A 14014-nucleotide genomic window follows, 5' to 3' on the forward strand; every position below is an offset into this window, starting at 1 on the left:
CAGACTGATTAAAATGCCATGTTATACTTTCTCTAAAGCACACACATGTTAATGACATCTCTAGACTTATGGATTCACAAAGTTTAAATGGAAATATGTATTTAGGTTTAGCATACAAAGTAGATTGGCCAATTTAATACTTAATCATTTATATATATCTAGTACAATCTTAAAGAGTTATAATCTAATGGTGAGTTGACTTTACCTCAATAAAAAATGTCAGAGAAAGCGAACGGAATTCAGACATCAAGGTACTTTCCTTTTTGTTTTTATTTATTATTTTTATTTATTTATTCATGAGAGACAGCGAGAGAGAGGGGGGCAAAGGCAGAGGGAGAAGCAAACTCCCCACGGAGCTGGGAGCCCGATGCGGGACTCGATCTTTACATCTGATCTTTACAAACCTTATGGAATGCATTTGAGGATTATCCTCATTTTGTAAATGAGGACCCGGAGGCAGGGAGAAGATAAGGAACTTACCCAAGAGAGACACAGAGGCGACAGAGTTTGATTTTGAACCCAGGCAGTCAGGTTTGAGAACAACCCTCTCAGCTGGTACTTTAGGAACTGCTTCTTAAAGTAAGATTTTCAATTGCACACAGTGGGATTAATCAACAGCAAACATAACAACAGAATATGCAAATAGGACGTCCTAACATTGCCCTGTAACTATTTTTATTACCTGTTAATAAATTCCCATTTCTTTATAAACACTTGAGTCAATTACTTCAAATGTGCCCCAAATTATTGAAAAGACTGCAGTTACTGAGTCACAAGGACAGAAAAGCTACTTTGTCTTACTGCAGCACTGACAACAAGTTATGGTTTATGGGCAAAGCCTTTTATTGTTTTCTGAACTACAACCTATTTTTCTCTCTTCTTGAATGTTTTATTCATAGCTAAAAATAACTTCTAACTCAGAAAGACTTCTCCCATGTATAAATCAGAGGGTTTGCTAAATGGGGAGGGGTGGGAGGAAGCCACAGCTCAGGGTGAAATCAACAAGAAGCATTGAAATGAGCAAAACAGGAACAGAATTCAGAGGCCAGACCAAAGTACTGACTCCTGATTAACCAAGATTAGCTTCCAAATAAATAGCATTGCAACAATATAATTAATTACTATTCAGTGCAATAAAATCCTAACACAACAAAAGATTCTTTACTGTTTCTTGGGATTTCACATACAGTTTTTGTAAGGAGATTCACTATGAAATTACTTCAAATGGAAGAATGTCACTTTATCCGGTGCTGTTGGGTTCTGAAGACACTGCATGAAAAGGATGTATTTTTTTTTAATAAAAAGATATATTTATAAAGATTTGTATTGATTTCCCTTGCTGATTTAGACAACCTCTTACATGATAAACAGAATTATTCTCATGCATTGCAAGCACTTATCTGATTTGTCCCTTTCTCCCCCAGCACTTGACACCATGCATCACATGTAGGTACTCAGTGTCTGTGGAATGGAGTTGAAAAAAACAAGGTGCCTACCGAGATCTTTATTAAAAATTGAAGTTCTTAGGAAACTGGATTTTAGGCCCAGATTTACCATGATCACCTAGATCCTGTGTTTACCAAATGAAGTCTGCAATAATTACTCAAACACCCTCTTTTGCTTCTCCAGCAGACATGCAGGTATAATGTGCATTAGAGGGGTATGCCACTTTCAAAGATGCCTTAGTTAAAACATGTTGGCCACACAACACTTTAGACTCAGAAATAATAGTGAGACATTGGGGGTCTCCTAGCATAATTCTAGAGGTGCTCTTCTATCTTATGATTTCTCCATTGAGTCCATTTGGAGGCCAGGCCAGCTCTGAAGGATTTCACCTTAAGCAGTAGAGATTTGTGTTCTTAATCTCCAGTAGAACTTAGTTAGAAGGGATATTTAAAATGGCACTCACTAGGGCGCCTGGGTGGCTCAGTTGGTTAAGCGGCTGCCTTCGGCTCAGGTCATGATCCTGGGGTCCCGGGATCGAGTCCCGCATCGGGCTCCCTGCTCAGCAGGGAGTCTGCTTCTCCCTCTGGCCCTCCTCCCTCTCATGCTCTCTGTCTCTCATTCTCTCTCTCTCTCAAATAAATAAATAAAATCTTTAAAAATAAATAAATAAATAAATAAATAAATAAAATAAAATGGCACTCACTAAATATATTTAATATTAAGTTTTCCAGTGAAAGCAGCAACTTTATAGAGATCTAAAAGTGTGTATAACAGACTTGATCCCACTACATATCTTATTTCTGTTCATACATTCAGCAAATACTAACTAAGCCCTTACTATATGCCAGTTTAAAGCCACAGCAATATAACATTGATCAAAAATAGATCAGAATTTGCGGAGCTTTAATTCTGGTGGACGAGACAACTACTAAGTAAAATATAGACTATCTGAGATGGTGAGAAGTGCCGTGCCAAAAATAAAGAAAAGAGGGTGAGAGATTGGGGGTATAGGCAGAGAGAGATGTTGCAATTTTAAAGGTAAATCAGGAAATGGCTCACGAAGAAAGTGACATCTCAAGACCTGAAGAAGGGAAAGGAGCAAATTATGCAGATACCTGGGGAAGGGAGAGATTATTTCAGGCAGGTTCACCAGCAGACTCAATATCCACAAGGCAGGGGCCGCACTGATGTGTGTGAGGACCACCAGAGGGGCCAGCATGCTAAGGAGATGAGAGACGAGAGAAAGTAAACAAGGTGATCTCAGAGAGGTCAGGGGTCCTGGTGATGCTGGGCCTGGTGGGTTTGGTTTTGGCACAAAGCAAGATAGGGAGCCATTGGAGGGCTGGAGATGAGGAGCAGCATGATCCAACTTAGAGTTTGAGGATCACTCTACTGTGTTGAGAATAGACTGTGGATGGCCAAGGGGAAAAGATAAGACAAGAAGTTGCTGCTACTGCAAGAGGGAAATGATGGTGGCTTGAACCAGGAGAGGTGGTAGTGAAAGGACAGAAAGTGGTCAGATCCCAACGTGCTGCTCTGACTTCCAGCGGGCAAAGAGAGAGGTAGAGAGGAGTCAAGGCCAAGTCTGAGGTATTTGTCTAAGTAAGTGGGCGGATAGAGTTGGCATTAACTAAGATGGGGAAAGCTGTGGGTGGAGCAGAGTTGGAAGTGCGGTTCAGAAGGTTGTTCTTAGACACCCCAGTGGAGCCGAAAGAAGGCAGTTGGGTATATGAGTCTGGAGTTCAGGGGCGGGGTCTAGACTGGAGATTAAGATTTGTATCTGCATGAGACTGGATGAGCTCACCAAGGAAATGAATATAGATAGAAAATAGAAAAACAGAAGAGGTGCAGGGACACAGGCTCTACAGGGGAACAGATTTCCGCTCCAGGAAGCTGTGGGGGATGGAGCGCCCTGACCAAGAAAGCAAGTGAGGAGGAGGAGGGAGAAACCAGCAGGGTCCAACCTGCTGCTTAGTCACATGAGTTAAGTACAAGCACCTCACCAATACACCTAACAAAGTGAAAGTGATTGGTGGCTTTGGAAAGAGCAGTATGGGTGAAAGGGTGCAGCTGAATGTGCATTAGAATAGTTTCAGCAGACATGAAGAGGTCAGGAAATGGAGAGAGTAAGTATCAACAAGTATTCCAAGGCCTTTTGTCAGGTGAGCAAAGAAATGTGGAGGTGACTACCGGCAGAAACGAGTGGGGAGGGTTTTAAGTTGTGAAAAATACTTGTATGTCTGTAGGCTGATGGAAATGATTTTGTGTAGAGGGAATATTAATGATTTAAGAGACAGAGAGGAACATTGCTGGGGCTTGCCCTTGACCAGGCACAAGGGAGTGGGATGCAGAATACAGATGAGAGGTGATGGGTGGGAGCACGGACAGCTGACCAGTAACCAGAGAGAGGGTGCAGAATAGGGGTGGGGAGGTGGGTAGTGGGAGTTGTGGAAACTGTCTTGTGATTGTCACTTTTTTCAGTGAAGGAGAAATCGTGGTCATCAGCTGAAAGTGAGGATAGAGAGGGAGGTAGTGTTTAAAGGGAGAGGAGAAGGTGTGAAATAGCTGTCTAGGAGGATGGGACCATGAACAGATGATGAAAATGTAGTACAATTTTTTGGCAGAATTAAGAGCCCACTTGCATTGTGTTATCATGAATTTAAGATGAGCCTACTCGACATGGCTGTGCACAGCCACATTCTGCTGCGAGTCTCTGAAGGTGGTGTCAGGGAAGAGGAGCCAAGTGAGTGCCTTAAGGAAGGAGAGGGATGGGGGAGCTGAGAATATAAGGCAAGGGATTTTGAGAATTTGGACATGGCCATTGAAAAGTAGTGAAGAGAGAAGAGGTAACGTGAGAGGGGTGAGAGATAACATTGGGAAGTTTAGTAGATTTGTGGGTCCTGGTGAAAGGCAGTCAAAATAAGGGTTCTAGGGGGAGTAAAACAGAAAGATAGGGAAGAGTAGAAAGAGGTGATAACTGAACTTGGGTTTCAGAGGGTTTACAATCAATGGTAAGGACAAGAGCTAGACTGGTGGTTCTCCAACTTTAATGTGCATATAAATCCCTGAATTTCTTGTTGAGATGCACATTTTGATTCAGTAAGTGTACTTGGGCAGACCTGAGATTCTGCATTTCTGTCAGGCTTCCAGGTGACGTAGATGCTTCTTGTCAGGGATCTCGTTTGAGAGAAAATTAGCTAGAGTGGTACTCCTCAACCCTAGCAGTAAGTGACAGCCCCTTGAGGAGTTTAAAAAATATGGGTGCTAGAACAGTCTTGATGGTGAGTCAGGGTTTCTGTAGGTTAGATTTAATTTCTCTGGATTGGATGTAGAATTGATATATTATGAACATCCAAATTAGTCTACAGTGAGGCCAGGATTGAAAGTCTTTGGCCTTTAAGTGTGAGTGTCTTAGAGACCAAGATCATGGCAGGAAGGAGTGCTGTGTACTTGAGAGGCCAAAATTGGAAAGTGTCATGTTTGTCGGGTTATTAAAATCATTAGAAATTATGACAGAAAATGTGCTGGATAAAATGACTGTGAGTACAGAGGTCTGTAGATGACTACAAAAAATATAGAAAGTGGGTGACATAATCTGATGACATGAGATTCAAAGCAAAGCTGTTTGGAGAGAATGGTCTAGAATAGACAGGGCAGAACAAGGAGGACACTTACCCCCAGGCCCACTGTAATTTGGATTTGGGAAATCAAGCAGCCACCACGTGAGAGAACCCCAGAAAAAAACACAGTAGCATCATGAAGAGCTAGGTTTTAGTTAAAGAAAAATGAAGAAAACAATCTAAAAAGAGTGTGAAATTTTGGAGTATTTTGCTGCTGCCTCCCAAAGAAGCTTGGAAGGCTGTCGAGACTTTTGCAGGGCGGGAGATGGGGATGCACCAAGCAGTATGAGGATTCTAGTGTGGGCGGTGAGTGATGACCTGAGCTTCTTGTGGAGATGTGGTCTCAAAGCAGGACGTTGCGGCAGCTGGGAGTACTGGCATGAAGGGAACAGGGGTAGGGGAGCTACCAGAAGCTGGAGGAGCCCACGGCTCACCTCTCCATGCCTATGGCTATTTCTAAGCAGGAGTGAACCCTCTGTTTCTTTAACCAAAGGCATTACAAGTGAACCCGGTGTGGAAGACAGAGCAAAGCCGAGCTTCTCTGGTTAAAGCCAGAGTTGGGGAGGAGGGCAGTGGCCTCCCCCCAGGACCCTGAGGTCATCCTCAGTACTTCTGTACTTCTGGGGTTCTTCAGGGGCCCTCAAAACTCAGGTCATAGTCACTGCTCCAGCACTGGCAAGAGACTTGAGAAAAATGTGGAGTGATGTATTTGAAAGTAAAGATGGTTTACCCAATAATCATGGAGGTCTTTTTAGATCTTGTCAATTGTGCAGATCGCTCTTTTTCTTCCATCTAATAAACTTTCAAATAAACAAGTGGTTTGCAATATCCCTTGGGATCTCTTAATGTCACTTATGATCAGGATTATATCACTGTTATTAATTGATGTGATTTAAGTAGAAGAAACCATAGTTTTCAACAGTCATGGGTTAGATCGGATTCTCCAGAAACAAACCATGAGGCCAAGATTTGAATGCAAGAGGTTTTTTTTATGGAAGCATTCATAGGAGAGAGAACCTTACAGGTGGGTGGAGCATGCTAGACAGAAAACGAGAAGCCCAGTAAGTGTGGACATGCAGGTGACACCTCAAGGAGATAGCTTCAGCCTCATCCCGCAGGGGAAGTCTGGAGAGTAGCAACTTGGATTCTGACCCCAACTGGATACAAAGCATATTTCCACACGCATGAGACAATGGCTGAGGGGGGGTAGGTTGTGGGGCAGGGGAGCTGTGAACCCCTAGGCATTTCCAGGCAGGGTCCAGCAGTCTGAGACCCATCTTTCTTTTTTTTTTTTTCTTTTTTTTTTTCAAGATTTTATTTATTTATTCATGAGAGATAGAGAGAGAGAGGCAGAGGCAGAGGGAGAAGCAGGCTCCCCGCGGAGCAGGGAGCCCGATGCGGGACTCGATCCCAGGACCCTGGGATCATGACCTGAGCTGAAGGCAGACGCTTAACCGACTGAGCCACCCAGGCGTCCCTGAGACCCATCTTTCAAGGAAAGAGTAGCAATTATGGGTCCTTGAAAGGAAAGTACTAAGAGCACACTCACACACACACACACACACACATGCACACACACACACAGTGGATCCAAGACCAACTTGGGGGAGCCCAACAGTGCCTTCTATAAGTGGAAAGCTTTCTTTAGAATGGCATAGATATGCCTACCTAAAGATTAGATTAAAAAATTAATGTCCACTTTCAGTTATCATCAATGATAATTAATGATAATTGATCATTATTGTCCTACTTTGTAGCAGTATGAATTTTGCTACCTTCCCTCTTGCGCTTCTAGTGAGATCATACTACTATACACATACGGCCAAATTTTGAGAAAATCCAGGTCAAGAGAGTGTGACTCTCTGATCAGATATATCCAAGCATGGCCCCGACTGAACGTGCTGTCTGTAGTTGGAAACAAAATGCATGTTTTCAAACTCCACTGTTTTAGATGGATTCCATTCTGTTTCTTACTACCGTAGTGTAAATACCAAGAACGTTTTGCCACTTCAAAATTCATATCACTACAAATAGTTGCTCTTATCTACATCCTCATACATTTATTTCAGGGTTGTTGTTGGGTTTTGTTGTTCCCTTTAAATTGTGGCCCTTCTTCTAAGGATTAGAGGAGCATTATTTTAGAGTCCCTATGTTGGATGTAATTTAGAGCTGTACCACGTCAAACCCACTGACAGATTTAGAGATTAGTTTCCAGACCTCTTGCGGTGCCAAACTCCGTAAGATTTTGAAAATGGCAACACTGTTGACACTCTACTGCTAAAGATTACTTGTATCCATTATCCCATCGCTATAAAAGAAAAGTTTAAGTGTGGCAAATACCAATGTTGTTTTGCTTTATGGAAAAACCTGTGCATAGAAAAAAAGAAGAAGAAGAAGCAACAGCAATTTATAGAACAAGAAATAATTTATCCTCCATAAGGAAAGCTTATGTAGCTCTATCTCCCACCTTTCAATCTGGAAGGATAACATTGCTGTTGCAAAATTGATGTTATTTACATGGAAAAACTAGCTCAGTAGTTTTGAACAGTCATGTATTAGATCAGGCTTCCCAGAAGCAAACCATGAGTCAAAGGTTTGATGCTAGTGATCCACAAAAAGAAAGCTTTGAGTATGATGTATATGCTATTTGTATTATATTGAAAGTTGATACAAAACCTTTTTTTCTCCAAGTATTTTGGCTTAAGTGCATCTCCAAATACGTGTTTGCTACATTTTAATGTAAGTGCATTTTGGGGGAAATTTAATCCATATGTTTCAGCAAGGTTACCCGTAAATCATCCAAATGTGGGTTTATTAGAGCTACATGAGGTCTAAGATGCCTTTTGAGCTTTTTTTAATAGTCTTTACGTTCTTTTGTGAAAAGCAGCGAGTAAGTTGCCAAGAGTAAACAAATCGAATAGCAAAAGGTTTGAGTTGAGTTTGAAATGCTTAGCCCCTTATTTCTGATTGGGTTCTGAACTTGGCAGTGCGCATTCCCTGTTCCTGCCCGCAGGGCGAAGTGAAAACAATTTGAACACTATATTTCCCAATTGGTTCATTGACATTTGAGAATAACGGAGTACAGACAGAATCAGCCTGTTTGGCAGGTGAGTGATACTTAACATGACCTCAGAAAGTTACTTCCTCTCGGTTTGCAGAAGCTCAGAGCATGAAGCAATGTTATACAAATGATAAAGCTCAAGTTAGGACAAACTGCCATGGAAGGATCCATACTGGGGATTTATCTATTTCTCTTGTGCATCTTTAGGTGGAATGGTTGAAAAATGAAGACATAATTGATCCCGTTGAAGATCGGAATTTTTATATTACCATTGATCACAACCTCATCATAAAGCAGGCCCGCCTCTCAGATACTGCAAACTATACTTGTGTTGCCAAAAACATCGTTGCCAAGAGGAAAAGCACGACTGCAACTGTCATAGTCTACGGTGAGTGAGCTGTCCGAGTCTCAGTCTAGTTCATGTCAAACTACCGTTTCTCATTTTAATTTAAAACATCCCGGAGAGGCCCCTTGGCAGTCCTCATCGCCACTCTCTCCCAGCTTCGGGTTCCGACAGTGAGGTTTACCTGCTTCCCCGATACTCATAGAAAGACTAGACTTGGAAATTCCTAGCCCTTGTCAGTGAGCTGATGGGGAAGATGAAGGAAGTCTTCCTGAGTGCCTGCACCAGAGCCAGCAGATGTCCCTGCCTCTCTAAGCCCTCCCCTCTCCATACCCCAGACCACCCAGAGCCAGAGTGAGTTTGGAGATGGAGATGCTTGAGTCAGCTTGCTCATACTTCTGTGGGCCTTGGCTCAGTCAGGTAAACAAGCTGACCTGTTCCCCAAACACATCAGAGCAACATTGACTTCCTGGAATTTGTTTCACACTCTCCCTCAGGGAGACTTAGAGTGAAGGCAAGCACTGCTATCCCCGTGGCCCTCATCCTAACCACGTGGCAAGGTTCAACATGATGATTTCTTCCAGAAGCTTCCCTCCCAGTCTCTGGTCCTTTCTAGTCCAGCTCATCTCCGACGGGGCCTATCCTTTCTCCAGAAATACTCAACAGTCCCACTCCCAATTTTGCTGTAGCGTGGGATGCTTTTATTTCTCTGCACGTTTTAGCGCTCAGTTGTCTCCCAGGCATTCTATGGGTAGTTTCATTTCCCCAGCTGTGCGGTAAGCTCCGTTATAGACGGAGAGACCGCTCTGTCTGTCTGTGCATTTCTCACGATGTCGGACATACAGAGGCCCTCATATTCTTGATGATTTCTTGTACCAGAGGTAACCTAACAACCTGGGAAGTATTTTGAGGGTATGCCCCTCTTACCTGAGATGCCTGGGTCACACAACCCGCTTGGAACTTAAGGAAGCTCCTCGTGGCTGCGTTGGTGTCAAAGGCCATTCCAGGGGCCTTCGGGTCTGGGTGACTGGGAAGCAGGGGTCGCTATTGGCAAGTATCTGGCTCGTGGTACTTACAGCCGATAGTGCCCTTCGGATGGAGGTCCTTGTGCTGCAAGGAGTTATGAGAAACAAGAGCCACTGTGATGTTCCAAAGGCTGAATATGGGGACGCTTTAAACCTCTCGTGTCCATTACAAGACAGATACAGACTATTTTTTAATCCTCTGAGTACTCTGAGCCTGAATTTCCTCGTCAAGATAATGGCTCCATTAAATTGTAAGCAGTTGCCTCTCTCCAGTCACAGTGAAATGATCCTCTTTTTGTCTTTTCCTAAAGTGGCTGAAGGGCTTGATTAACATCATTTCAAGGGCAAAAGAGAAACGGAGCACATCACAGCACGTAGTAATCATAGATAACTAATGAGGACAGACTCTCTGCGTATGCATTATATACATGTTTAATATACATGCAAATCTCTTTTCCTATGTATAGCATGCTTTCAATATCTATAAATACAAGCTGAACATTGTTTCTAGAAAGACTCAAACACAAGGAACTTGAGCATGTTGAGTTCAGAAAGCAGCATTGGACTAGGGGTCAGGAGGCTTGTGCTCTCAGACTAGTTCTCCCACTAACTGACCTTCATGGGTCACTCGACCAGGATGCTGGGAGCCCGTGTCTCCTTCTCTGTAGAATGAGAGAATAAGTCTGGGACTTTCTCATTCTTTTTTTTTTTTCTCTAGAAGTTTATGATTATTCATTTCTCGTTAAAATCCTACCAGAGCAGTACACGTATAGTATAACCCCCAATACTGGCCTGCAGGTACGCTAGTGAGCAATTTATACTGACAATTCCATGACATCTGGTTTTGTAAAGCTGAGCAGGTTAAGTTGCTTTTTGGAACACTGACTGAAACTCAACCTATCAACCATCTGTTTGTCCTTTTCATGGCCCCGTAAAGTCAGTTGTCCAAGGCTCCTAGATGAGGCTCACCAGAAACCCACAGCAAAACATATACATCTAATGAGTATTTCGTTTTCGAGTCTGTTGTGTATATTTATTTTTGTTAGTATCCATTTGTGGGTTGCAAATACATATCCATTCTAGAAAGTTAGGGAAACACAGAAAAGGTCAAAGAAGAAAATGCCCATAATCCTGTCATCTTGTCATTCAAAAATAGCTTTCAAAAAGGTTGATATGCATACTACTGGCATTTTCTATGCATAGATAAGATTTTAAAATAAGGGGGTATAAATATATTTTTACTTTAAACATAATGCTGAAATAGTCATATATTATTAAATAGACTTCTCTAGCACCATTTCTAAAGGCTGCCTACATGTCAATCACATGAACAGGTATCTACTTTACCATTTTCCTATTGTTGAACATTACAGTTGTTTACAAGTATTTATCTTTATATAGAAAATAACTGCGATGCAAAAGCACTCTTGTCTGTGTCTGTATATATAACACATTCATGATGATTTCCCATTGCATAGGTTTCTAGAAGAGGAGATGTCGGGCATATGATGTGCACCTAGAAGGTGTGTGCTGCCCGAATGTCTAGCCCTCTTCTTTATGATCAGGAGGCAGACACTCATTCTCGTTGTGTCAGGTTTTAACTACCAGCAAGCAAATGCTTAATTACAATAATTGAATCTCAACTCACATAATGTAAGTATTAAAATATATCAGAGTATTTTCTAGAAGGAGATCTCCAGAGATGAATAGTGAACATAGTGTCAGAATGTAGGTTTTATAGTCATACCTATCCTGAACTCTCCATCAAACACCATAGTGAGCCTTTACACACAGCATGGGTGTCCATTTCAATTACATAAACTAATTGCCAATTCAATCAAAGAGCTACTCGATTCGTTTAAAATCTAGCAATATCAAGACTTTATTTTTTAACCAGGTTCACTGGGTTATTGAAACTGACTACAAGTCCTTAAAGGGTTGTAAAGTTTACATATGCTAAAGAAAATTGATCAGTCATCTGCTATTAAGAAAAAGCTACATGATTTTATTCAGTTCTCACGCTTCAGATCCACCTGCAGCCTTGGCATAAGGATGTAAACATTTATTATTTGCGATAAGCTGTCAAAAATAATTTTTGGAGCTTGACTAGGTAAGGGGAATATATATTTTTAAGAACACTAGCCAAGGAAAATAGAACACAGTTCTATTTACTTTTCTGAGTAGGTGAGTAAATTTGGGTAATTCATTTTATTTATCTCTATGCTTAGATTCTTCTGCTCTTTGATAATACTTTGAATGAAATGGTGCTCCAGGTCTCTTCTAGCTTTGAAATTTTTGATTTTTTTTATGGTCACTTAGCAGATGAGTTTTTGTTTATGTGTTGTGCGTAGTTTGTGTATCTGTGTGTGCATGAACACACATGTAATTCACATTTTGTATTTACCTCCTTCCAGTCAATGGTGGCTGGTCCACCTGGACAGAATGGTCTGTGTGTAATAGCCGCTGTGGACGAGGGTATCAGAAACGCACAAGGACCTGCACCAACCCAGCACCACTCAATGGTGGTGCCTTCTGTGAAGGGCAGAGTGTGCAGAAAATAGCCTGTACCACCTTATGCCCAGGTAAATAAACCAGCGTTCTCATTCCAAACGTGTCCTCTCATTCTAGGAATATGTTTTAGGGCATGTACACAAAGCCTTATTCTTGACCTGAATGTGTGATAAACATTATTTATATCTATCATACCATTCAATGCTTACACTGCTGAGAAATCAAGTATTTTTCCCCAAAACAGTACTTAAATTTATTACCCAAACATGCAAAATAGAATAAAACAGGAGATTAAACACTTAGGGACATGATCGTTCTCTATTACTCAACAAAACTGCTGGAGCCAAGATTATAGGTTCTGTAATTCAAGGGATTTAGGCAGCACTGAAAGCCACACATTTTAGGAATACAACACTTGATCTTCAGACAGCCATGGACATTATTGGAATTAAAATTTAGAAAATGTTTTAGATTGAAATATTTGATATTTGATGTCAGTTTCTGGACAAGGGCAAACAAAACATTTGGAATGAATTAAAAGGAAGGCAAAGCTTTGTGGCACATGGGCTAATGGATTTTGAAAATACAGTACAGTCAGCTCTTTATTATCTGCACACGTTGGTCACCTATTTTTGTTATTTGCAGTGGTACCTATAGCGAGAGCATCCCTCTGCCACTGAGCATTTTTTTCGCTGTCTCATATTGTTACCAGCTCTTACCCTAGGCAAATTGAAGGTGGTATTTGCCAAACTCAAAACCAACTAAAATGCTTAATTATATAATATATTAAAAAGTTAAGCTAAAATTATTTTGAAATAATCCATAAATTCAGTGCATTCCATTGGGGTAGCTGTTACATTGTCAATTTCATTATTTATTTGTATTTTATTTTTTTGTGATTTCGTTATTTAGAAACAGTCTCCTTACTTCTCTTTATTTAGCTTACTTTTTGTCTTATCCATCCTTTAATAGATAGTTTATCAGAGATGGGTTATAGGAATGAACTGTGGAGAAAAATATAATCTATATTTTGTATTCCTAAGTGTCCATTTTCAAATATCCAAACAGTATCCCTTTGGGAGATTTTGTTTGTGTAACAAATTTTGACACTTAGCTAGGTTTAGAATTTCAATATTTTACCTTATACTCTCCTATATTTTATCTAGGTGTTGACTTCTACAATTAAAAATGCACTGAGCATTTTGAGTTGAAATAAAAGTGTGTGTGTGTGTGTGTGTGTGTGTGTGTGTACCTTAGGATGATCTAGGTCAAAGCAAATGTCTTTTCTCCAAATAGCTGGGAGTTGCTTAAATAGCCAACTCTGGATGATTGAAATATTAATGCTTTCATCATTTTTTTCATATGGGCATGTTTATATCTCTATACACATTATACATAATATATTTACACAATAATTTGAATATGAAATCTATGGATTTCCTAAACTATGTAGACTATTAAAATGGATATAATTACTATGAATATATAAGTGTAAGATGTTATGTATAGTAGATGTTCAATAAATGATGTTTGACATTGTTTTATATTGAATTCTAGATAATCATAATTATTTATGTATTTCAGGAAATTTTTTTAATTTAACTGCTTTTTAATATTCTTGTCCTATTTAAATAAGAATTTTTAAAGAATTCATTTTAAGTGTGACTTTAGTGAAATTTGCTGTATTTTTTTCAACTTAGAATTTAAGTTGTGTGTTTTAAGATAGAGATATATCAGCTCAGTATCATTGCGATTACTAACAAGCCAGCAACAAAAATTAGGGAGAAAGTTAGTCAATTCTAAAGGACTGAATCACAGTAAAAAAATAGGAATATATGTAAATATTATTTGTAAAATAAAAATAGAAATATATATGTCATCAAATAATGGAATAGAATTATCAAATAATATATGGAAAATAACATAGTCATTTCAACAAAGCATTGCAGAAGGGCTCAACAGAATCAAGCTGCCTGGATAAAAAAGTAAAATGAAAAGAGTATTTAAG

At 40.3% G+C, this 14014-nt stretch overlaps 1 protein-coding gene across 4 annotated transcripts in view; it reads left to right on the forward strand.

The window, feature by feature from the left end:
• The window catches only part of UNC5C (unc-5 netrin receptor C), a 344990-nt gene that overhangs the window by 269467 nt on the left and 61509 nt on the right, over positions 1-14014 (forward strand). For 3 of the 4 annotated variants that reach the window (XM_081812121.1, XM_081812120.1, XM_081812123.1), the window contains 2 exons: positions 8335-8515; positions 11910-12077. In XM_081812121.1, the coding sequence (XP_081668247.1) occupies positions 8335-8515; positions 11910-12077 (349 nt within the window). The remainder of the gene's footprint in view (positions 1-8334; positions 8516-11909; positions 12078-14014) is intronic. The other variant, XM_081812122.1, reaches the window with a different exon arrangement.

Source organism: Leptonychotes weddellii, chromosome 2, assembly GCF_054177405.1.
Source record: "Leptonychotes weddellii isolate Sample4059 chromosome 2, ASM5417740v2, whole genome shotgun sequence".
Lineage (NCBI taxonomy): Eukaryota > Metazoa > Chordata > Mammalia > Carnivora > Phocidae > Leptonychotes > Leptonychotes weddellii.